At 35.3% G+C, this 27,434-nt stretch overlaps 1 protein-coding gene across 2 annotated transcripts in view; it reads right to left on the bottom strand.

The window, feature by feature from the left end:
• Nucleotides 1-11,966: 11,966 nt before the first annotated feature.
• TLCD4 (TLC domain containing 4) overlaps nucleotides 11,967-27,434 on the bottom strand; it is a 72,588-nt gene continuing 57,120 nt past the window's right edge. Inside the window, exons 7-8 of one of the 2 annotated variants that reach the window (XM_072644071.1) lie at nucleotides 15,475-15,548; nucleotides 11,967-13,484 (exon numbers count right to left, since the gene is read on the bottom strand). In XM_072644071.1, coding sequence (XP_072500172.1) covers nucleotides 13,166-13,484; nucleotides 15,475-15,548 — 393 coding nt within the window. In that variant the 3' untranslated portion in view covers nucleotides 11,967-13,165. The remainder of the gene's footprint in view (nucleotides 13,485-15,474; nucleotides 15,549-27,434) is intronic. The other variant, XM_072644072.1, reaches the window with a different exon arrangement.

The following is a 27,434-nucleotide window of genomic DNA, read 5'->3' as shown; positions in this document are numbered from 1 at the left end:
TTGTCACATTAGCCAGTCCGATAGGGGTGATATGGTACCTCAGAGTTGTTTTGATTTGCAACTCTCTAATCAATAGTGATTTAGAACATTTTTTCATACGATTAAAAAATTTTAATTTCTTCCTCTGAAAACTGCCTCTTCATATCCTTTGACCATTTGTCAATTGAGGAATGACTTGTATTCTTGTACATTTGACTCAGTTCTCTATATATTTCAGAAATGAGGCCCTTATCATAGGCCCTAGTTGTAAAAATTCTTTCCCAGTTTTCTGCTTCCCTCCTAATCTTGGTTGCTTTGACTTTTGCAAAACCTTTTCAAATTATCCATTTTGCATTTCATAATGTTCTCTATCTCGTTTGGCCATAAATTTCTCCATTTTCCATAAATCTGACAAATAAACTATTCCTTGCTCCCCTAATTTGTTTACAGTATCAGCCTTTATACCCAAATCATGTACTCATTTGGACTTTATTCTTGTGTACAGTGTCAGACATTGATCTATGCCCATTTTCCACCACACTATTATTCAGTTTTCCCAGCAGTTTTGGTCAAACTGAGTTCTAATCCCAGAAGCTGGGATCCTGGGGTTTATCAAACACTAGGCTGCTATAATCATTAGCTACTGTGTCTTGTAAACCTAACCTATTCCACTGGTCTATCCCTCTATTTCTTAGCCAGTACCAAGTAGTTTTGATGATTGCTGCTTTAAAATATAATTTGAAATCTGGTGGGGCTAGACCACTTTCCCTAGCATTTCTTTTCATTAATTCTTTTGATATTCTGGACATTTTGTTCTTCCAGATGATTTTGATACTGTTTTTTCTAGCTCTAGAAAATAATTTTTTGGTAGTTTTATCTTCTTCTTCTTAACTTACCCACTTCAGGTCATAAACTTTTCCAGAGCAATTTCTTTACTTTTCTCTAAGAGGGTACTGGCATTTTCCTTTCCCCCCCTCCCTGATTTGGTGTTTCTGGGCTTCTATCCAAGAAGTTCACAGGGGTAAGTCTGATTCCTAAAGGCCAACTGCTTCTACTCCCCTCTCTTACCTCCTCAGGGTTTTATGGGTAACTACTAGGTAAATGTTGGTAGGGGGCCACGTGGAGGTTTTCTAGTGCTATAGCTTTTGATCTCCCATGGAGGTGCTTCCCCCACTGATTATCAATTAATATCGATTCATTTGACACACAACTAATTAGCTTTTAGAAAAGTGTTTTTAAAGTGGTATATTAAAAATAGTTAATCCCACCATTACACCAAACTGGGGACTCACTCTTTCATAGTCATAGAGTCCAAAAGAAAGTGAGCACAAGTTTGGCAAGAACATGTGGCAAAATCTTTTTTTCTGGACATCATTTTCTTCCTTTCATGGGTCCCTCATGAAATTCCCCTTAGGTAAATCCTGAAAGTCATCACCTGGATTTTACCCTATATTCTTTTCTCAAGGAACCCTCCTATAAAAGAGAAAAGGGAGGAAAAAACAAGCAAAACTGATCATGGCATCTGAAAAAACTGAATATGTACACAAAGTTCCACGCTCATAGAACTACCTCTTCTGCGGAAGGCTAGGAGCTAAGTCCCTGGGAAGGAATCTGAGGTGGGGAAGGAGAGGAGAGGTCCACCCCCTTGACCAGAAGAGGGCCTTGTGTACTTCAGAGGGGCAGAGGTTTGGATTTTTTTCACGGGAATCCTAGTAGTATTCTTTGAACAACAGTGACTGGTAGCAGTGTCTCTTTACATTGGGAGCCAAGGACAAACTAGACACTGAGGAAAGACACTTTCTGCACATCTTCCAACCTCATCATTCAAATGAAACAGACTTCTCCCTGGTTACTAATCATCTCTTTATTTTGAGATCTAATGGCCTTTTCTCAATCCTCATTCTTAATGTTTGTGCAGTACCACTGATCAATCACCTTCCGTATGCAATACTATCTTCTCTCAAGGTTTTCTGGCCATGATTCCCCCCACCCCACCCCCACCTACTAATCATGTATTATAAGGGCACAGTGCATAGGGCATCCGGTCTTGTGTCAGGAAGACTCATCTTCCTGAGTTCAAATTTGGCCTGATACTTACTAGCTGTATGACCCTGGGCAAGTCACTTTTAACCTTGTTTGCTCCAGTTTCCTCATCTGTAAAATGAGCTGGAGAAGGAAATGACAAACCACTCCAGCATCTTTGTAAGAAAACCATAAATGGGGACATGAAGTTAGACACAACTGAAATGACTGAACCACAACTTTTGTATATCCACCAAAACTCTCCTCCAGACTTATCTTCTCTTTTTATACCATCTCATTTGGAGATCTCATCAGCCCCTGTGGGCTCAATTATTAGATCTATGCAAATGACTCCCAGATCTATTGTCACTATAGTCCCAGCTCTAGTCACTATGGACCCCCAGCACCAGTTGTATGTTACAGTCATCTTAAACTCCCACGTCCAAAACAAAATTCTTTACTTTTATGTCCCTTCTCAACTTTCTTATTACTGTCAAGGGTTGGCTTCACTATTCTTCTAATGCTCAGATTTTCAAATTTGGTATTATCTTGGATTCCTCAATAATACTAACCTCGATGTTCTTTAAATTCAACACTCTGTCAACTGACTCTTGACTTTTGTCTAGACTCATGCCTGAATGTTCTTTCCTTATCTTCCATGTCTTCCTTCAAGCCTCAATTCAAATCCCACCTTCTGCAAGAACCATTTCACAATATTACTAAATCACAACCCCCCATGCACCCACCACCATGGTCCCTAAAGTGCTTTCCCTGAGAACCTGCCTTTACCTCTCCTCTGTAAACATCCTGTATGCACAAAGTTGTTGGCATGTTCTCACAGGATAAGAACAGTGTTTTCTATCCTTTGTGTGCAGACCACAGTACCTGGAACATAGTAAGCATATAATAAATGCTTGTAGACTTTGACTGATATGCTATGGCTAAACCAAAATGCGTATTAGGAGAGAAAATTTGCAAATTCTTGAATTTTGACCATTTTTCAATTCTTCTAGCCTATTCTTTATGGCAATATTTATGCTTGGTTTTGGCTCTTAGAAAATGAAAGTGAATTTGAATTTTGTAGGTTTTGTCTTTAACAGTTGGGAGCCCATATAAGTGCACTGAGAATGGCAGGAGGCCTTAATTAAATCAACAATTAACCTTTAAAATAATAGAATGAACACAGGAATGGTGAATGGATTTGCTCATTTTTCTGTCAGCCTAAGCATACTAGCCAGCATGTGGTCTTTTTTAATAACTATTTTTTCTCTATTAATTAACAAGTATTTATTCTTTCTCCCTCCCACTTCCTTTCTCCATCCCCATTAAACAAAGCAAAATATGACCCTTATAACAAATTTCCATAGTCAAGCAAAGCAAATTCCCTCATTGTTCATGTCCCAAATATATGCCTTATCATGTCTCTTATTGGGAATTGAGTAGCATGCTTCATCTTTGGTCCTCTGGAATCATGGCTTGTTATAGTATGGATAAGAGCTCTAAAAGTCTTTCAGTTTTTCTTCATAGTGTTTGCTTTACTCACTTCACTCTGTTTCCATTCACATAGTTTGAGCTTTCTCTGAAACAATTCCTTTTGTCTTTTTTCTATACCTCTTTTCCTTCCTTCTCTCCCCCACTCCACTCTCATCTTATCCTCACCTGCACTGATCACGCTGTTAAAGACACCAGACCAGTAGGAGATTATATTTCACTCAACATAAAGGTAAATGGATGTGAAAAATCACCTAAAGAAGAAGGCAGTTTCCAGGATCATGACCCTTTGTACCAGAAAAAAAATGCTAGCTATGGATAGTGGCTAAGAATCCAGGCCACAAAGTGCCAAAAGTTATGAGTCACCTTTATTATATGTGTATAATTTTTGTGTGCCTCACTACCAATGTACTCCCAAGCTTGACTCCACTCTTTCTATGGACCTGATTGTATTTGTGGGAAAGCATAACTCAAGCCTTTGGAAAGATTGCTTTGTTCCATTTTCTCTTACCATATAATCTAAACAAATACCTTTGCTAAAACAAACAAAAAAAAGTCTTATTAACCTACTAGGTGGTAGTTATTGAGAAATATACTGACAAGGGCTTCTGAGAGCTGTTGATACTAGAAACCCTGAGATTAAGTGGCAGTTACCCTTCAGGGACCCCAAACCATCAGCGTAAATGAAAAATTGGTACAGTAATCTAGAAGTTGTTCTGTGCCTTATTTCAAATCAAAGATCTTAACAGAAGTGCAGAATTTTAGATATAAGGAAACCTTCAGTTCACCTAGTCCAGTCCCCTTATTTTACAAATGAGAATATTGAAGACCTGAAAGGTTAAATAACTTACCTGAAGCCACATACTGTACCTGCTGCCCTTCCTTCCTGTCTTTTCTTGTTTAAACTTAACAAAAGCTTTAAGTTCATTACCCTTTCCTGCCCTGGGCTTGGCATTCCCTACATCTAATACTGCAATTTCCATTCACCGCTTCTAGTCTAGCAAACAGACCATTCTAATTCCTCTTCTACATGATAGGTATTAAATTAGTCAAAGACAAAAATCATACATATCTTTACCCAATCCTACTCTATCCCTAACAAGGTTTCTCTTTTCCCAGATTAAATACTCGTTATTCTTTCAAAAGATGTTTTTATAAAATGATGTCCACATCTCTCACCATCAAAATGGTCTCCTCTGAACATAGCATAGCTTGCTAAAATATTTTCTAAAATGTCACACCCCAAACTACTTAACCAAGGCTTGTTGTATTTGTCCTTCATTCTCAAAGAGGACCATGACATCAAGATGATGACACGATTTGCAGTTGACTTTGATTTGAGTGAGGGAGGGCTGTGCAAGATCACCAACCTCACTTCCTTCTCCTGAGCCATCTGGGTTCAGTGACCAGATATTCATTAGGATGACTGGAGATGGCCCAGGATGCAATGGGAGACCCTGGCCCAAAATAAAGTGAGACTATCATTTTCCTGATTTTATTCAATACACTTCTCAATAAGGTCAAAGATTCTGTTATCTGTTTTAATCATAGCTTTAGTATGATACCTAGTCACAGGACTTTACCTAGACTCTAGAAAAATCTCCATCCATTTTGAATTTGTGTAGTTGATTCCTTGAAGTCAAATAAAGAACTTGAAATTTATCTGTTAAATTTCATCTTATTAGAGACAATTATTCTATCCCAATGAGATTTTCTGATCCCGATTTTCTCTCCCAGCTTCCAATCACCTACAAACTTTATAAGCAGATAGTCTAAATCTTCATCTAAGTCATGAACAGAAATGTCAACCAGCACAAGACCAGGGCCAGATCTCTTATACACATGCTAGGGAATCTTGGCCCAAGATGGCATCAAACCATAAATGTATATGTAAACTTAAAACCTCATAATTTAACCAGTCCTGAATCCAATTAACTATATTATTGTACATTTGATTTGCATTAGCCTACCTCTTTACATTTTCTCCTTAAGTATAGAACCTTTTCAAATCGCTTGTTGAGATACAAGCATTCTGTGTCAAATTTAAATTCCTTCAAACATTTATTAGCATTTACTATATGAATAACAGTCCCTCCTCTTACAAAACTTAAATTCTACTTGGAGCAGAGGTGGGAAGCAGAATGAAGGAGGGGACACATAAACATGGAGAAATATAATACAAGTTAGAGTACGATGGGGCAAAGGAGTGATTCATACAATGCATTCCAAACAGGGTAGAGAGCAGCTTTCAGAAATGCATGGAGGTAGAAGACACCAAGTCAGTGCAGACATTCAATGTACCATGCATACATTAAAATATGCATGACGGAAAGATGTTGCTATGGAGGTAATTCCATTCAATGGTTATCAGAATACTTGGACTTCATCAAGGTATTCTATCCTAGTGTACAAAACTGAAAGACTATTAACACATATATTTCAGACTACTCTATAGATGGGACAACAAGCCTGACCTAGAATTAAATGGGAAGATAAGATCAGATTGGATCATATTTGGGAAAGTCAACTGTTTTTAACGATCCTCAATTGGTTGCTTCCTCAAAAGTCCATCTATCTCCAACTGCAATGTCTTTACAGAATAAGGGAGAGAAAGGACTATTTGCATGGTAGTAAAAGCCTGGATAGCACTACCATAGTTCATAAAATCAGTTGACAATTACTCAGCAAATCAAAAGGTTCATATATGGACATAGATACAATTAACTTTTAAAAATAACATTCAAGGTCACCAATTTTATATCTGTTGGTAGAATGGAGGTAGAACCTATATATCAAATAAATAAATAAAATTTTAGAAACCTCTAACTTTGCCCATAACCTTCCTTACACATGCTAGAAATCAAAAGCAAGGTTGGAGGAATGCTAGAAGTAGACCTGAGACAGAAAAGATAAATAAACACAGTCTAGAGTGGCAAATGTGTTATGTGAAATAGAGGAAGCTCCATTTACACAGGACTTAACTGTTAATCACATAAATGATAGGACTAAATTTATTCTGACCTATATGTAATTTTATCTATGCTTTATTTCTCAAGTGACAGCTGCAACTATTTTAATCTTGAAATTCAGCTGTTCCTTTGACAGACTTTCTCAACACGACAGTCAAGTTTAGAAGCATGACTCATTACATTCTCTGGTTGCTAGAGGTTTTCTTCTGCATTACATCTAGTTAGGGCCCTGCTTCCTGGTCTATCCTAAAGCTGAATTGATATCAAATTGAGTAACCACAGTAGAAGGCAGGAATCATGGTCAAGACAGCTGGCTCAAAATTTGAGAGGGTAAATGAGAATATGGAGGGATAGCAGCACAGAGAAAGGGAAATGTAAACTACAAATGCCATTTTTTCCCTTGATCTAATCTAAAAAGGCCTGTTAACTGGGTGACTTAATGCCAAGCACAGGTCCTTCTGCTACCAACTCTGGCTAATATCAATCTTATTTATCTCAAACCTTTTTTTGTTTGCCAGAAGGCCAGAACTTGAGAGGAAAGCAAGCTCTGCAACAATATAGTGATTTCTGAATATTTCCCTCTTTTAAGGAAGCTGGTAGGGGTAGATGGCATTTAGATTTGAAGATTCAGATAACAGTGTCAGCTTATTAATTAGGATTTGAAATGTAGGCCTTTAAGGAGGCCAAACTTTCTATCTGAATTAAAGTATATTTTTTTTATATTTCTCTTTCACAGAATACAAACCTTTTATTTTAGTATATCAAAAGTCTTGAATAAAAGAATACAAAATTTTAAAAAATTTTACTGATTCTTTTTAAATAAATGTAATTTTACAGGATGAAACTGCATTCTCTTTATTATAAACTTAATCATACAGAAAACATAAGGATTATTGCTCAGATATTATTGCACATCTCAAAATTACATATATTTATATCTTATTCAAATATTCATAGTTTTAATGAAAAATTCTAAATCATATGTTCTCTTTGGAGAACATCCAAAGATCCAAACAAGAAAACCAAAATATATACCACTAAGAATGTCAGATTGCTGATTTAATTCCATTAAATTTGAGTGAAATTTTGTTTTATTGTCCAACCAATAAAGGAAAACAGGGTAGCTTGCCTTTAAAAAACTTGTTTTACACAGATTGCATACTAATAATCCAAGCACTGTATAGTGCTTATTTTAAATTATGTTATTGGCTACATTTAAAGCAAATAGTTTAAGAGTGAACAGAATAAGGAATAAAGTTATGCATAGAACCATGAGGTTTTAAATAGTATATGCTGTTTATTCTTTTACATAGAATTTGTGTGCAAGCATTACATATGTAGTTCATTTCCATCTAAAATATCTAAATATTTGAATTTATTGCAGTATGCATACATTTTCAAATAAAAATCATAACTTTAGATGACTTTTATATTAAAAATTTTGATAAAAAAATTTTAAAACATTCTCATACATTTCTTGGTAGCAAGTACTAAAAATCTAGTGTCTTCTATGCTTACGTAAAAGCCCTTAAAATATAGACATAATTATACAATATTTCAACAATCAGGCAAGAGAGGAAGAAAAAATACACGTTTTGTTTGCTTTTGTGTTTTAGGTTTCATTTACCAGGAAGTAGCAAATAATCCTCATGTCATTTAATTACAACAAGATTACACAGAGGTACAAAGGAAAAATTATATAGCCAATGCTTAACGAGTTTTCAGCCAGAGGTATTCCTTTATTGCAAAGAATTTTATTTTTCAATATGGAAAGTCTTTTTTCCATTGCCCTTGGTCCCAAGAACAGGGCTGCACATCAAGACATGTCCTTTGCTCAAAGTGAATCAATGTAAACATTTTCATTGCAAATCATTTTTTTAATTATAGCTGCCTTTGATTCTTCATTTATCTCCAAAATGCTCTCCCCATGCATACACTGTTGTTATCATTGAAGAAATTACTGGCTACTTGGGACTCAAATTTGGGAATGGAAAGATTATCAGTGTTATACTTTTGCAAAATATCTTAAACAACTCATTTATTTACTGTTGGAACTGATGAATAGATAATTCCAATATGAAGGTCCCTAAGTAGCTCATAAAGTATTCATCAGAAGTTACCGATATTTTCCAGTGAAACCATTTTTCGTTTTCCCTCACACAATAAATGGATGTTAAGATTCTTAAATATTTTTAAATACCAGAGAAGCATTTCTATTTGGATTGAACAACTTTCTACAGCTGTCTAATAAAATATGGTTTGATTGGTCTTCACTCATATCTTCATTCAATCCTTCCAAGTCTTATGTGTGCATATCTGCCACAACGAGCTTGTAAATTTCTTAATTTGCCCAACACACATGAGGACTGAGGGTCCAGTGGAAGGGAGACATTAATAGAGGGTATACTAGTCAAGTGCTGTGGGAGAATGATAGTGGTAGGCAGGCTCAGAGGAACCAAAACTACCAGTGAAAAATACGGTGTACAGATCTGGGTTAGAAAGGGACTAAGGGGGGGTCTCTGTGACTAGAGCACTCTTCCCGTATAGATAAAAGAGCTCCTTTCTGATAACCTTACCCTATCCCCAGGCCCCACTGGATCTGTGCTGCTTTGTTGAGGTCTGGTGAAGCATTAGTTGCTCTAGCTTACTTCAGGATGTGTATGTGTCTGTGTGCATGTGCGTGTGTGTGTATGTGCGCACACTTGTGTGTGGGTATCTAGAGGCACCAGCTGGACAACATGACTACTCTTCTGATGCCATGTTTTTCATTTGTTTCTTAATAGAACCTTAAGTCTACAACTCCATGTTCTGTGCTGAATCACTGTTAACAAATGCTATTACCAATTATAGACATATTTTCAAGTTAGCCAGCTTAGAACTACTACTTTCAAACTTTTGCTTTGGGGGAATTGCAATTTTAAAAAACATTAAAAAAAAAAATTTAAAAAAATATTTAAAGTGACTTATGTTAAATATCCCCAGTAAGACAACTACCTTTTGGACATAGCAAATTTCCTTCTAGGAACTAGAAGAACACATTTGGAAACCACAGCAATACCTACCCACACATACTTTTATTGGGTAACTCTTAGGTTACATGCCCTATAAACTAATCTTGCAAATGACACTGAAGTCACCTTTTCTCAAAAATGAAGGTCAATTTTTTGGTGACTATACCACCAAAACTCCACACATACTTCAAAGAAGTTATACAAATTTTAAGCCTAAATATATTTTTTTAAAAACCTACATTAGTAAAAATGTACTTCGAGTCAAATTTCTTTTTAAATTTTAGAAAAGAGTTTAATTTAAATGTTTGTTGTAAACTATGTAAATTTTAGCTAGACCTTTAAGACCATACTGAATTCTGCACAGTACATTTAAGCCACTTAAAGTTATTTAAAGTTGATCAAGGCATGTAACTATTATATCTCTTTTAATGCAGGACTTCTCCATAAATGTTACATATTTTTAGCAGCTGAACTGAAAACAAACTAAAGAACTTTCCCTATCTTACATAAACATCCTGTACCCTATCATGCTGAATTTTAAACAGTAGCAAACATTCTTCACTAAGAGGATTTTATATGTAAGAAAGCAAACTTAAACTCCTAATACTTTCATTTGCCCAAAGAAAATACTTAATTATGTTAATTACTTAACACAGCTAATACTTAACTCTGATCTTGCATGGACAATCACATAAGTAATTAATTGAACTTACGTAATGAAATTTTCTGCTGATTTTTAAAGTTGCAGTTTCAAAGTTTCAGTTTTGGTAATATCAAGTTACCAATAATGCAATTAATTTCCTACAAAAAAAGTTGTTAGAAAATTTGCTGTACTTTGAAAACTATTTGAATTATATATCCAATATTAGAACCCCTAAAAGATTCATCTAAGATCCATCTAGTTAGAATATTTAGTAGCTAAGATGACTCATCTCTTAACCAGAGGTATCCTCCCAGCCATTAAACCATCAGAATAATGACAGTACAACTAAGACTGAGGAAATATATTTTCTGAGAACTGTGAATTTCAAGTTATTAAATTAGCCTTTCATTTCATGTGTTTTATATCAGCAATGAAACTGAAAATGAGTTAGATTTTAAAATTAAGGAATTAATGATAAATTATATGTAATAAACATAAATAATAAATATTTGGTTAACGTAAGCAAAAATAGCTTAATCTAAAATAACAGTTAAAATTGATTTATATTTGAGGTACTTATGCTAATGAAAGATATATGACAGTCACAATGTGAATAATTTTGGTGGAAATACTGCACTGAATATCAAAATATTAAATTTACACTGTCTTTATCTTAAGCAGCTTTTTAATCTCTATGTTCAGAACTAAAAAGATATCTAAAGAGCTTAGTTCTTTATTTCAAAATTTATTTCAATCTAAAGGAATGTAGTTCCAAAGCAGCATGTTTGTCAGAAAGGTAGGGATGAGACAAATATTTGTCTTATGTCTCCATCTAAATCACGAAGATGACAACTGACTGTTTATGTGCAAGGTGCTGTGTGTTGTTACAGTGTGCTATTAATTTTAAGGACAAAATTAATGTTAATAGTTTTAAAAATAAATAAATGCCAATAAATTTAACTACATGGTTTAAGTTTTTTTCTTCAAAAGGCTTTATGACTTACAGACTGGACAAATGAATCAAATAGGAAAAAAAACAACTTTGGTTTCATTTAGTAACTCATTACTGACTATTTCAGGTTGTTTACAAGCCAAAATGCAATTTTCATCCTACTATGAACAGTGAAAGTTCTATTCCAGTGAAAGTCATTTGGTGCAAAATTAGAAACCTACCTGAAAGAAATCTTTTTTGTTTTAATTAAAAGATTCACTTAGTCCCTGATGTAAATCCTTGGTTGGATAAAAACAGTATTTTCCTTTCAAAGGTAAACCAAAAACAACAGAATTCAGCCACCAGGCTTTCAGCAAATAAACTATTTTCTTTTACATGCATGTGATAAAGTGATAATACTGATAATCAATACATGTACATAATTACATTATCATCCTTTGTCATTTAGACCAAATGAAAACAAAAACAAAACTTGAAAAGCACTGTCTACATATCAATGGGTCTCAACTCTATAAAAATATTAAACAAAAACCCTGAAATAGTTTTAGGGTATTTTTAAAAAAGAAGATAAATGGTCTACCTCAAGCATCTGATAGATATCATAATGCACAAGACGACCTCTGGAACTGATGACTATTGGGCACTAAATGAAGCAAAGATTTTTGCAAACCACAAGAGAATCATTTATCTTCTGCAAGGTAGATGGAGAGGGAGAACAGGCACCAAAATCAGCATTTTTCTTCACAAGTCATCCTTTTATTCTGACCACATAACTGCCTACTGACATTTTTAGAGAAATAATTCCTCTCTTTTGGAAGTTTTTAATTAGGTCTATGTCAGTTCTTACTGTAATATAAAAATAGACTCCAGTAATAAATGGATAAAATGTTAAAGAAAGAAAAAGTTTAAAAACGCTGTTTAATAGCTTTCCTTAGTAAATGACCACATGAAATGAAAGGCTTTACTTTCTGATAGTAAAATAAGAATGCAGGTGAACATTAGTATATCTTGTCATAAAGATGCTAACAAATATTTGGAAGTTTTGGAGGGATTAACAAAATGAGACAGAGCTAAAATACTAGAATGGGCACATTTGGAATGTCCTTCTGACACGTGTACTAATGTTAAATACTGGTTGATTGTTTGTTTTGCCTTTTTTCCCAAATCTCTTCTCTCAGCAACATATATCAAGGAAGGATGTGCTCAGTTCTAGAGAAAACTGTAAGACAGTTCTCTTGAAGTCAATTATTAAGAAAAAGGGGGAAAATAAGTTTTCTAATAACATGGATTTCTTCCATCAGGAAGGACAGAATGTGAATGCAGGTTTTAAACGGGAATTAAGAAATCCCAAGTTGTTAAAATACCTCTGAAATGAAGGTTCGTTTTTTATTTCAGCCAATCCCCAAATTTGGTTATCGAGTAACCCAAATGTTATGTAATCAGACATGATAAACAAGGGAAAAATATAAAAAGAGCATATGTACAAAATCCTCATATGTTTAAAAAAAATCTCACAATACAAGAAATATTTCCCATGACCAAGCCAATTAGATATATATAATGAAGCAAAAGTACTTCATCCTAATATTTAAATGGATAAGCTGTGCTAGAGTCACCATTTCATGTCCCAAAGACCCTTAGTTAATATTGACAATATAGAAGCCAAGCCCCATACAAGTGGTTGCCAAGAAAACACTGATAGAAAAGAGAGTTAAAGGTCATTTAAATTCTGTTGACAGAATTAACCAGTTAAAATGAGGTGCACCACACACATGAACACAGCCATCTTTTCGTGGTGAAAAAAATGCTAGTGCAAGTAATACATTTCTGAAGAATCTCCATTGTATTTGTAAATTGTTCTTTAAACTCCTAAAGTTGTATTCATGCTTATAAGGCAGCTGGAAAGCTGAAAAGATGTCTTGGAATAAAAGCTACTCTTAGTTTTTCTTTCCTAAAGTTAAAAACAGATGTTGTCATGGATATCTTGAATAGCAAATATTAATAAAGAAGCACAGACCATGCCAAGAATTGTCATATCAGCACATATCAGCACAAATGTTAGGTTGTAATGAAGTAGCTTGTTTTTAGTGTGCCATTTTTAGTCAAGTTTCCCATTTTGATGACTCCTGTTGGTTTTCTCCTTTCTTATGAGAGAGATGACTCTGAGGCATCCCTTTGAAATTTTGATCATCCACATCACATTCATTACATCTAAAACAACACAGCAACCAATCCAGGCACTTTGGGCTACCAATCCCAGTCTGTAGAAACCTTCTGTTCCAAATACAGAAAACATATGACTATAGAAAGGAAACATGACTGCAATCCTTACAATGAAGAACACCACTGTCATGAGTATGCCATTGATGATGTTAGCTTTTGAAGACTTGGGATATCCAAGGACTTCAAGGAACCACCTGAAAAATAAAAATATTTATTAAACTAAATCTATATGTCATGGGTAATATGCAATAAAGGCGGACACTTTTAAGTTTGCTATTAGAAGGCAATGTGGGTTTTGATCCACTCTACATGACAAATATGTGCCCATACTAATTTTGCCAACTTTTATATCATTGTTTTAAGAAAAAAAATTGTATGTATGATATCGATATTAAATATAACAGACACATTACTAGCACCTACACTAAACTGGAAAGTTCAAAGTAAGGGTTTAAAAACAATGAAAAGAAAAAAATATGTGATAAAGGGCAACTATTTAAATATTCAATAAACTTCAGCGGTTCCCAATTGCCTCCAGCAACGAATATAAAATTCTTTTTAGCTTTTAAAGAGCTTCACAACCTGACCCCTTCTACTTTTCCAGTCTTTTTCTACACCTTTCTCCCCCTCCACATACATACTCTGTCACCAGTTTCCTTACTGTTACTGAAACAAAACATTCTACCTCCCCAATGCATTTTTCAGTGGCTGCCCCCTATGTCTGGAATTCTCTCTATCCTTGTCCCTGCCTCCCAATTTCATTCAAGTCTCAGCTAAAATACCACCTTTTGCAAGAAGTCTTTCTTAATTCCACACATTCCATTGAGATTATCTCCAATTTTTCTTGTGTCTTTTTGTACTTGGTTATTAGCATATTAACTCACACTTAAAGCTATTAGCTCCTTAGAAATAGGGACTGTTTTTTGCCTTTCTTTGTATCCCCAGCATATAGTACAATGTTTGGCACATAGCAGGAGCTTAATAAATAGTTGATAACTTCACTTGGAAGGTGAACAGACAAAGAAGTTTTTAGCAAAATATTCACATCTACAGAATCATATTTTGTAAACAAAGGCAAGTCACAATGACCTGGTGAAGAAAGGATAGTAATTTTTACTATTTGGTAGATGACAAAATTGAGGATCAAGCTTCGGTGATTTGCCTGATCTGATAGCTAGTAAATGACTTGTTCAGGACTCCACAAAGGGCCAGGTCTTCTTAGAGAGCTAGAGTAGAGTCATGTAGTGGTATTGAGGTTGAAAGATTTGGGCTACAATCCTCTGTCTAAGACTAACTAGCAGTGTGGTCATACATAAGTTATGTGACATCTCTAAATCTCAGTTTCCCCATCTTTGTTGTTGTTGAGTCATGTCTGACTCCTTGTGACCCTATTTGGGGTTTTCTTAGCAAAGATACTAGAGTGGTTTACCACTTCCTTCTCCAGCTCATTTTACAGATGAGGAAATTGAGGCAAACAAGGATAAGTGATATGCCCAGGGTCACACAGCTAATAAGTCTCTGAGGCCAGAAGATGAGTCTTCCGGACTCCAGGTTCAATACTCTATCTACTATGCAACCTAGCTGCCCCACGGATGGGTATATCATGTGTTAAAAAACAAAAACAAAAACATAGTGTCTTAGGAAATATATGGTGCTGAGTCATACTTTCTGTGGAATCTTCTTGGATTTGGCAAAGATTGCCTTCCTCAAAATTATGATACTCAGAGTCTTGCACGCAAGGAATATAATATTATATTGCCCTAGCAAATGAGATAATTTTTTCAGTATATGTTTATAGATTGTGCTCAGTGAGCAAGGTACTATGCTAGGTAATAAATGAAAAAGTTTCTAATACCTGTAAAGTGCTTTTTATCTACAGTAATTAGATCACTTAGAAAGCTCCAAAACAGAACTCATGATATATAGTGCTTAATTTCATTATGCATTACAAGTTACATTACAGTGAGCCCCAGGTAGTACTGGAATAATAATTTTAGAGACGGAGGAACCAGGGCAATGGAATATCATTTATTTTTAAAATGCATCTTCTTTTTTACTTTTTTGTTTTACTTTATATTTTACAATTTTCAATTTATTTATTGTTAGTGGAACATCATTTTCTACAAAAAATAAATGGTTTACCACAGCCAACTTTAAAAATCCTTAACAACATCAATAACCTACCGCTGATTCACAAAAGGATTTGAAAATTCTGCAAGGAGACGAAAGTTACCGAAATACGCCAACAATCCTTGGGTCTAGATCATAAACATTAAAAACAAAAAGTCAGGTACATCAACTTTTACCAACATTTTCAGCCAGTTAAGAAAACATACAAATTATACACATTTTCACCGTCAACACTTAACCTCATAATAGAATTTTAATATTAAAAGGGTCAAAGATGAATATTTTCTTTTTTACCATCATAATTTTATAAATTCTACAGAAGAATGTTAAAAATTTGAGGTTTCATCGTTTTTAAGAGTGAAAAAAAAGGCTGAATCATTACATATAGGACCATTTTTGCTTCTGAAGAAAAAAATTTCAAATAGGGTCCCCAAATCAAATAGGTTCTAAAAAAACAGTAATTCAGAACTGCATTCTTAAGTGACTACAGAGTTTAAAGGTTGGCCTGTTTACACTAATCATTTAACTTGAATTTTATATAGACTGTTAAATATTAACAAAATCTCAAATCAATGTAGGTAAGATCAGAAGGAAAGCAGAAAATTGGGGAAAAAAACTTATAGACAGTTTCTCAGGTGAGGGTCTCATCTCAAAGATATAAAGAACTTTGTCAAATCTAAAAGAATATGACATTCTCCAATTGATAAGTGGTCAAAGGACATGAAGAGGCAGTTTTCCATTGAAGAAATCAAAGAAATTTATAGTCATATGAAAAAAATGCTCTAAATCACTACTGATTAGAGAATTGCAAATTAATACAACCTTGAGATATCATTTTTACCTACCAGATTGAATTAAATGACAGAAAGGGAAAGTGACAAACATTAGAGGGGATGTGGAAAAATTGGGACATTAATTCACTTGTTGGTAGAACTGTAAACTGGCCCAGACATTTTGGAGAGCAATCTGAAATTATGCCCAAAGAGTTAAAAAACTGCCTATAGCCTTTGACCAACCAACACCACTAACAGGTCTGTTTCCCAAGATGATTAGGGAAAAAGGAAAAGAAACTACATGTCCTACATGTATATTTATAGCAGCTCTCTTTGTGGTGGCAAAGAACTGGAAATTGCAGTCGTGCCCATCAAGTGAGGAATGGCTAAAAAGTTGTGGTATATGATTATGATGGAATTCTACTGTGCTACAAGAAAATGATGAACTCAATGATTTAGAAAAGTATGAAAAGACTTGCACAAAATAACGAAAAACAAAATGAGCAGCACCAAGAGAATCTTACATATATATATATACATATATTTTATTTTAAGAATAACTTTGAGTGACTAAGTCATTTTGACTGTTATAAATACCCAAATTAACTACAAAGGAATATGCTATCTGCATCCAGAGAAAGAACTGATAAATAGAAGTATGTATAGTATGGATTCACACACACACAAATATATATACACATACACATTATATACACATATTTGTGTCTAATGGTAGTCATCTCTAGGGTGGGAGATAGGGGAAAAAGGAAAGTTACTTGATAACTTTATTATTTATTTAGAAGGAAAGTGAGTTGTACACTACAGCCCAAATATATATATACCAAATTAACAGTCTTAATTTGTGCTGCTAAAATTCAATTCAATAACAACATTCATTCAATATGTTTATTATTATGCAGAGAGTTGTGCTAAGATTAGATTAAATAGGATCCCTGGATGCAAGAAATGTATACGGTACTGGGCCATATACATAAGGGACTAATACAAAACAATGAGAGCATTAGAGAGGCGCAAAGAGCTACTAACAGGCGGTAATGGGTAGAAGTTATGATTTATTAAAGAGATAAAGGAAGACTTCATGGAGGCAATGGCATTTGAGCCTTGGGTTTTGACAGATGTACAGAAATTCAGTGGGCAAAGAGGGGGAAGCAGAATATTCCAGGCATAGATACCAATCAATCAAAAAGTATCTATTAAGTGCCTAGTATGTGCAGGCATGGAATTAAGCAGTGGATATAAAAAGATTAGAATGAAAACAGATCCTACCCTGGAGTTTATCTTTGAAAGGGGGTTAGGAATGAGATAAAAGTGAACTTCTAAGTATTTACAAAAGAAAATTAATTTGAGATAGTTTTGGAAAGGAGGGTGCTTGAAGCTGAGGGGGTATCAGGAGGGGTCTCATGTAGAAGGTAAGTCTCAAAAGAACTTAAGCTAGGTCTCAAAGGAATTTTCAATGTTAACTCTTTTGTATTTCAGACTGCAGTATCTTACTCCTTCCTATGCTTCTAATCTTTTCAACATTTACTTAATAATAATAAGCTAACTTTTACATAGTACCCAATATGTACCAGGCACTGAAGTAAGAGCTTTATAAATATTACCTCATTTGATCCTCACAACAACCCTAGAGGAAGGTACTTCTATTATTATTCCTTTTCTACAGCTGAAGAAACTGAGGCAGACAGAAGTTAAGTGACTTGCCCAGAGTCAAGTGTCTGAGGCTGGATTTAAACTCTGATTTCTTACAACACTTAGTAGCTGTGTGATTCTAATCACGTTACTTTACCCTTGTTTGCCTCAGTTTCCTTAACTACCAAATGAGGATAATAATAGCACCTACCTCCCAGGGTAGTTGAGACAGACCAAAAGAAATTCATATTTATGAAGCACTTGGTAAAGTGCCTGATATACAGTAGGTACTTAATAAATGTTTGTTCCCCAATCCATTAAAATTCATGATTTCCAAAATGTCTACTAGACTTAAAACTGAGGTATAACAGACTTAAAACTCTCTGTAAAACTGGTCAGTAATTGCCAAACATCTTTCTTGGTTACTAAGTACCAGCCTTCTAGTTCTGGGAGTATTTGGTTTTGGTTTTTTTGTTTGTTTGTTTTGCACTTAAGCAATGGCTCCAAACTCTGTCTAAAGATGAGGGACAGCCCTATCTATATTCACAAATTTCATTCATAACTATTGATGTCCCCCTCATCCTTTGCTCCTTTACCACTGCTTTTGTCCCTCCCCCAAAACTAGGTCTGAAAGCAGAATTAGCAGCAAGATACAAATCTGGTGAGCTAAAATCATCAGTCAGCTTGGCACTGAGTACAAAAATTGATTGGACCTTTAAAATCTGGAGACTATATTCCTGAATGGAGGTATAATCCCAGATGAATTTTACAGTGTCTTCTGTAGCAGTTTATATTAAATCATTCCAATAGATAAACATGCATTGTATAACAACAGTAAATAAGATGCAGCATTCTTAAACTTGTACCATGAATTTTTAAACAAATATGAATAATCAAGCAAAACAAATTTTCACGTCTTGCTCTGTATATTTAGTCCATCACTTCTCATCAGGGAGTGGGTGGGTATTACTCATCACCAGTCCACTGGAATAATGGTTGATCACTGAACTGATCGGAATTAAGTCTTTCCAAACTTCATTTTTACAAAGTAACATACATCTCTAATGGTATCTAAGATATTCTGGAGTAAGAAGCTAAACAAATGATCAATGTAGAAGAGTAAAATGATTTTAGCATATGGCAGTTTAAAAGGAGACTTTAGGCCAGGAGAACAAGACTCTAGTGCCTGCACTACGCAGAAAAAGGAAGAAAAACGAACAGGTTAAAGTTGGATTTCTTCAGGGGACATGCTCAGGGATGTAGCAAAGGAAGGCTATTGTTCGCAATAGGGTACTGTTGAGAATCTGCTAATTATAGGAAAACCAGCTCCATAAGCAGTGACTAACAAGCACACCAACAGACAATAAATGTCCTCTGTGGGAAGGGGGCCTGGAAGAGTGAAAAGCAAGAACAAATAACACTGTTTGCCTTCTTTGCCCGACAGCAGCAAGAGGCATGGTGAATGCAGGATCTAAGCTTTAGCAAGTGTGAAAGCAAGAAGGAACTTCTCAACGACTGGCTTGAGGTCATGCAAAGTTTTTCTTGCAGGGCCAATGAAAAACCACACAAATAACATATTCTTGTGTCACACATGCCCTCTTCTAGTCAAATTATGATTTCCCTTTGGACCAAAAAGAAGTGATGATTTGGAGGGAGAAGGTGGTATGTTCAGACACACCCTACACCACAAGGACAACTAACTGCACTGGCTGCTACACTTGCAGCCAACAGGACCTGAATCTCAATCCTGCCTCATACACTTGATTGCTATATAGACCTGGGTAAGTGACCTGTTAGTTTTCCCACATATTAAATGGGAATAATAATAGGACCGACTTCATAAGATTGCTATGAGAATCAAATGAGATAACATATATAAAACATTCTGCTAAACTTAAAGCATTACAGGAAAGTTAGTAGTAGTAGTGGTGGTGGTGGTGGTGATGGTGGTAGCATTAGTGTTTGCAGTAGTAGTGTAGTAAGGGTGGTATCATTAGTGGTAGTAGTACCAGTAGAGGCAATAGTGGTAAAGTAGTAGTGGTAGAAGCTGTGGTGAAGTGGTGGTAATAGTAGCAAGGTAGTAGTGGTAGTACTAATGGTAGTTGTGGTGACAGCAGTGGCAGCAGTAATAGCTGTATTGGGATAGAGATAATGGTGGTGGTGGTTGTGGTGGGGTAGAAATGGTAGTAGTAGCAGTAGTGGTAGTACTACTATATTAATAATAGTACTGGTGGTGTTAATAGTGGTAGTGGTAGTCGTGGGATAGTAATAGTGGTCATAGTGGTGGTAGTGGTAGCAGTGGTTGCTATGGTGGTGGTGGCAGTGGTAGTGGTAGTAGTAGTACTAATGGTGGTGATGGTGGCAGCATTAGTGTTTGTAATAGTAGCATAGTGATGGTGGTATTAGTGGTAGTAGTAGCACTGGTGGTGTGGTAGTAGTAGAAGGAGCTGTGGTGGGGTGGTAGTAGTGGAAGTAGTAGTGGTGGTAGCAGTGGTGGCTGTGGTAGAATGGAAGTGGTGGTGGTGGTGGTGGTAGTAGTGGTAGCTATGGTGGGGTAGTAGTAGTAGTAGCAGTAATAGTAGCAGTACTCATGGTGGTGGCTATAGTAAAATGGTAGCATTAGTGGTAGTAGTAGTAGTGGTATGAAAATGACAATAATGATGTTCATTGGATACAGAGGATGTAAGATTTGTACACTGAGGTACAGTTTAGAATCTTCTTCCATCCACTGCCCTTGAGATTTAAACTTTCTGCTTCCATGTAGGGAAATGGGAGAAATCAGAAGCTAAAATGGAGCCAGATTTCCTGACCATCATGCAGGGGTTCATGGGCAAGAGCCAACAGTTATTGCACTGGACCCAGAAAGAAGCTGGGGCAGCCAGGACTGTGCACTCAGGCAGCTCTCAAACCATTCTGGCAAAGGAGCCCAAGATCCTGGAGCAAAAACAGGGACTACAGCCTGCCTCCTGGTATGCAACACAAATAGCTCAAGGTCTTCATGCAAAAATAAATACACAGACACACTGCCTTTCTTAATAAATAATTGTTGCTTCCTTTCATCTTAGTGTTTGAAAATTCAATATGTTTGCCAGACTAACATGATCATAAGTTGAATTACCAAAAGTAGAGTTCTTAGAGTTAGGAAAATGACAGTATTACTATCTACCAGCCTTACACTGACCACATCTGGAATATAGCATTTATTAAACACTGAGCATGACCAGGGACTATGCTAAGCACTGGGAATACAAGTGTAAGCAGAAAGAAAGACAGTCCCTGCCTTAAAGGAGCTTATATCCTAATGGGGAAAGGTAACATGTAAAAGATAATGGGAAGAAGGGCATGTCCCCATTGGAGACATGTTGACAGGGAGTTTGGAGAATAAAAGACAGCTGGTCTGTGCCCTTGCTCAAAATCCAATTTCAAAATTGAAAAAAGGGGGCCATATGTCCAGAGAAAGAAGGCAACTGAGGCACTGAAGCAAAGTCCAGAAAATAAAGGGAAAAAGAGACTATGGAGAGTTATGTTAATAATAATAATAATAGCTAACACTTAAATAGTAAGTACTACATGCCAGGTATTGTGCTAAGCACTTTACAATTATTATCTCTTTTAATCCTTACAACAACCCTGGGAGGTAGGTGCTATTATTATCCCCATTTTTACATATGAGGAAACTGAGGCAAATAGAGGGTGACCTGCCCAGAGTCACACACCTAGGAAGCAGCTGAGGCCATATTTAAACTCAGATACTCTGGACTCCTGGCCCAACACTATTTATCACACCACCTAGCAATTAGTTAAGAAGATGTCAAGACAGACTCAGGACCAGGGCTCTGTAGACAACTGAACAACTAAGCCACAACAAAATTCCTAATACCAAGCACAGCACTTTTTCACAGAGTAGGTACTTAATATATGTTGTTGAATTTTGTCAAGGCATCTGGAAATATCTCTCCTGGTATCTTTCTGGAAACAACAGAGATGTTTAGGCTAGTACAGTAGTATACTTGGGACTATTTGGAAATGTCTGCATGAGGAATCCAGCTCATATAACCAATAGGTTGAAGGACTATTTTTCTGACCCCCTTAACTTTTCAAACCTCTCTAAAACACAGGGAGGGAACAGTCACAAGAAAAATAAATTTCCTAATTCTGATGGGGGAATTAAATGTGGAAAGATAAAGAAAAGAACTAGAATCTAAGGGGGTATCTTAAATTACTTCTCAGACAAAATTTGGGAATGGCTGAATAAGTTGTTGGCTATAGTGAAGAATATTTTGTTCCACATGAAATGATGAAAGAAATTATTTCAGAGAATCCAGGATAGTATGAACTGATACAAAGTGAAATGAACAGAATCAAGAAAACAATTTACACAAGGACAATAATACGGTAAAGAAAAACAACATCAAAAGATTTAAGAGCTTTGATTAAAGCATTAACCAACCATATCCACAAAGAAACAATGAACCCACCTACCGACAGAAGTAATATACACAAGGTGCAGACTGGCCCTGGTCTCTGTGTGTATTTTTCTTAACTGTGCTTATTTGTTAAACATTATTTCCAGTCTTCTCCTCCCTTTTCTCTTTTCTTTTTAATTGGAGGAGGATGAAGTTGATTTGGAGAAATTAACAAAACTGTTGACAAAGAAGGCACCAAAATATTTTTTAAATGAACAGAAGGGAAGGGATTACATTAACAAGTAGGACATTTTTCAAAGTAAAGTGTAGAATTTATCTATCTAGTTAAGATTCACAGTATCACATGGAGTCTGCTTTGGGGTTTTGCTATGTGAACAGAAATGCTTTTTTTATGTTTAAAATCAAGATGAAGGAGAGAATGTAAATATAATTTTTTGCTCCTTGTAGAGGGAAATATTAATGTTTGTCTAATAGTTCAAAAGTAACATTTAAGAAAAAAATCAATTGTACAAGCACACCATGGAAGATACTGCTGCCTAGATAGTGATTCCTGTGAAGAAGACCCAAGAATTTTGGTGGACTGCAAATGAATTAAACTCAGCAGCATGATACAGCAGCCAAAACGGATAACAAGAAGAAATGTGCAAAAAGAGAGAGCAAATAGTTCTGTAGCCCTGAGAAATTTGACATACTCAGCGCCCAGTTGAAGTACTAACAAACTCATGTCCAAAGGAGTCATAATCAAGGTTATGTCAAATCACTGAATGATTAGGGATGTTCAGTCTGGAGAAGAGAAAAATCTTTGGGAGAGACACAGCCTTTTGTATTGTAACTGGCAAATGCCTTTATTAAATTATGTAATCCTGTGTCTTACATCTATGCTGGTGACTCATGCTCCCTCCTAGACTAGCTTCTTGAGGGTAAGTCCTTAGTGTCTTATCTAAACCTTGTATCTTCCTTATCATCTAATACAATGTACTGCACACAGTCGGTACTTAATAACTACCTGTTATTTTGTTTGTTGATACAATTACGTGTCTTCAGTATTTGAAAGCCTGCCATGAAGAAGCATTGGAATTACTTTATCTAGACCCAAAGAGAAAAAAGAGAAGCAATAGAGAGAAGATTCAGATGCCCAATATAAGGACTTACATTTGGACTGAAAGGTGCTTCTGAGGACAAATGGTCTAACATCCTTATTTTTGGATGAAGGAACTAAGGCACAGGAAAGGGTAAGAGACTACCCAAAGTCACACAGGTATTATGGGAGGATTTTTTTTTTTAAAGAGGATTTTAATTCAGTCCACTGACTTCAAATTTAGCATTCTCTCCTTCCTAATAATTAAAGCAATACAAAAACGGAATGGGTTACCCTGGGAATTATCCATTACAGAAAGTCTTCAAGAGAAGACAGATGACTGCTGGTTAGGGATGTCATAAATCCCCAAAAGATACAAAGTAACTTCCAAGTTTCTTTCTAATTCTGAGATTCTCTGGTTCTATAAAAGGATATACTAAAAAAATCCTGTCACCCTCTGGTTCATAAAAAGCAAAAATAATAATAAAATGTTAACATTTAAGAAAAAAAATTTTCTTTCCAGGTACCATTCTCAGATCACTCAAAATTTCTCAGTGAATAAGAAAAAATTTTGATCAGACAGGCAGTGTGGCCTTATGGATATAGAGCTGGCTTCAGTCAGGAAGAACTGAGGTAGTCTCTGATATACTGTGACCATGGGCAAGTCACATAATCTTTTATCATTCCAAGCAATTCTCTGATTATAAACCACAGATGAGTTGCTTATCTGTATTGGTGGAGGAAGTTTTCATGGTAGGAAGACTGATACAACAAGTCTTGCCCTGTCCCCCACACCAATTTCTTTGACCAAGAGACAAAAATATCAGAATAAAATCTAACCTTCACAGAATTATAGATTTAGAGATAGAAGGGAACCTAGAGGCCATCAAATCCTCTTCCTCTCCTATTAATTTTGCAGATGAGGAAAGCAAGGCCTAGAAAGGTTAAATATCTCACTCAGGATCACATAGGAAGTTTCTGGTGAGGGATCTGAATCCAGGTCTTCCTGACTATAAGTCCAGTGCCCTACGTACCACTCCAGGCTGCCTTGTCATATCTGATCAGTCATACAGCTAAGAATATTTCCTTTGCAGTGATTAGGAAACTCCAAAAGTCCATATTGTTTGTAAGTCTACCAGCATTCTTCTTCTGCCCATCCACTAACTTATGCCTAAAACTTTTCCCAAAAGAGAAAGGAAAAAATACATCTAGATTTTAATGTGGTGAAGAAACTGATTAGATAACAAAAGCTGAAATTACAATGAAAGAACTATGAATTTCTTTTTAAAACTAGAAAAAAATTTAAAAAACATTTTGAAAGTCTTCAAAACTCTAAAAACTCTCCTAATTTGGGGATATCTGAAGACCAGAAAGTACATAAGTAGAAGAAGAGACAGTAAGTTGGGGAGAAGGAAATGGGGTCATGATATAGAAGTCAGTTAACAGCCAAAATGGTTGGGAAAAAACTGGGGTGAATTAGTGACCATAACTAATGTGATTAACAACAGGCTGAATAACGTACAACCAAGTCCGAGTTAGATATATGCTGCAGGACAGCTTATGGATGAGCTAAAAATAGCGAGTTAATTTAAGCCGTAAAATATATCATTCTGTACTACAAATTTTTCTTTATCCTTTTCAATACTTTTCTATCCAGATATGTCAGAAAGTTAATTAAAAAGTAAAGTATTTCTCCAAATTAGGTATTTTCTCCTGCTATCACAACTAAGAAGCTGAAATTTCAGGACAATCCTAGGGATCTGTTATTTCCTCCTTGGCTATGATCCATCATCTCAGGTAAATGGTGAGACATGGTTATGATAGGCTCAGCACAGGTCTAGTGAATGATTAAAATTTTTTCAAGCACGAATAACTTAAAGACATTATTATTAGCTACAACCATATACTTAGTGAAGCTAGGAGTTCATTGGTGCTTTTTTAATTAAAAAAAAAATCTACTCATTTAACCAAAAGCAAAACAATGTAATTCACATAATTTATAATCACAGAAAATTGCCCAGGTAGTGCAAGATTTCAAAGGGAAGCAGCAGTATCCTGAATGAAATAAATATGGAATGCTTGCTGAATAAGTGAATAGAAAAAAAGATCCTCAAAAACACAAAATTATGTGACTACTTATACTTGCCTATTATATTTAACTTATTCAGGGTATCGTAAGTTTACTCCTTAGTTCTAAATCTCCTGCACTATGCCCAGTCTATACTTGGCTTCAGCTAACTGGGCCAAGGTTATGTTCACTAACACACACATTTGAGAAAAGTAAAAACCCTCCCTGTCCTTCCCAGTGAAGAGCTCTTTACTGACAATTCTCATTTCTGTTTGTGAAGCTTTACCCAGCTCAAATGCCACTTATTTGACTTCCCAGGTGTAAATGATCTTCTCCTTTCTCTAAATTCTTATAATATTCTTCATGCCTCTCTAATATAAATAATGTATTTATTTCACAAGTTATTGTATATTTGTCAAAATGCCTATTGCTGAATTCACTGTATCTCCCCAGCTTCTAGTACACAAGTTATGTGAAAGCAGGTTGAATTATGCATTTCACCCACGTTCTAGCAGTCTTATACATACAAGAAGTGCTAAATGGAGGGATATTCTACTCCTCCAACTATTATTCTCCAATTGTCATTCTCTTAAAAAGCCAGGTCATTTATATACAGCATATGATCACATTGAACTTGATTCAATACCATCCATATTTGTAAATTAAGAGCTTTTTTAATTCAAACTGGAGCTCCACCCTCCCAGATGAAACTCTTGTCCTGCCTCAGTTTTTTTTCTAGAGAACTTTGTCAGTTTCTCTCCTCTGCCCTCAACATCCTCTACTTTACATAATACTTAACAATGTATACCTTCCATCCCCACTAAGGAAAAGTATTCTATCTTTCTATCTTCAGTATCCAGCACAGTGCATTGGATGTAGTAATTTTAAAAATCCTTGCTGAACTGAATATACAATATACAACTGAATATACAATGAGTCTTAGATTGGAAGACAATAAATAGCATGGGACAATGAAGAGGGCTAGAGACTGGAAGGACCGGCCTGGGATCCTGCTTCTGAGGTTTACTAGCTATATGATCTAAACAAGCTATATAAACTCTCTAGGTCTCAGCCTCTTCACATGTTAATAGAAGATAATAAAAATAATGATGGCAATAACAGCTCACAAGGTTGTTGTGAGGATAAAATGGGATCACAAATGTAAAACATTTTGCAAAATTTAGAGAGCTATATGCCAGCTCTTATTATGATGCTGCCTCCAATGTACATGAAATGATTAAAAAGTTAATGACCACCTAGCAAATACAACTATTTAAATAATTTCCCAATCATAAAACAGAAAAAAAGTTCCGAAATGTTTATACCCTCTCTGCTTTGACCTTTTAAAGATTACTTCTACTTTCTATAAAATTAAAATCTATGACCATTTTTCATAATTTTATTATGAAAAATTGTCTATTTCCAAAGTTTTCCATAATAGCTTAAAATTTTTATTGCACTGATTTTTACTTTGATATTACACAGAATTTCATGGACCACATTTCAATTTTCAATGTCACTTCTTATCATTTCTCACAACTTCAATAACATTGTGGTTTATCTCTTTTTTCTTTCTTTTTTTGCATCTAACACATATCACACTTGGTTTTCCCTTCTCTTTCAGTCTTGGTCTGCTTAACATTTTAATTTTTTGCTACATTTTTGCTCTGACAGTTCAGTTCTAGTTTCAATTTATAACTTCAACATTTCCCCCTGAGGGCCTGAGTAACTGACACTTTTCTTTTGAGAAAAATGCTTTCATAAAACAAATTATTATTCTACTTCTAGAACACAGTTTTAAGATTTTGTCCTATGGCAGAAATCTAATATCTATTTTTATTCTAACATGCAAGATCTGGGGAGAAAGTACATGTTTAACCAACACATGTATCATCTGAGAGAACAACTGAATTATACCTATTTCATTTTTGTGTTTTAAAAAATATTTCTATTTGCATATGTGCATATACACACATATTTGTAAGTAACTGAATCACAAAATTATTGCTATTTCTTTG

Source organism: Notamacropus eugenii, chromosome 2 (genome assembly GCF_028372415.1).
Source record: "Notamacropus eugenii isolate mMacEug1 chromosome 2, mMacEug1.pri_v2, whole genome shotgun sequence".
In the NCBI taxonomy this organism is placed as follows: Eukaryota; Metazoa; Chordata; class Mammalia; order Diprotodontia; family Macropodidae; genus Notamacropus; species Notamacropus eugenii.
Note: the sequence above shows the minus strand (reverse complement) of the source record. Positions and strands in the feature narration are given on the sequence as shown.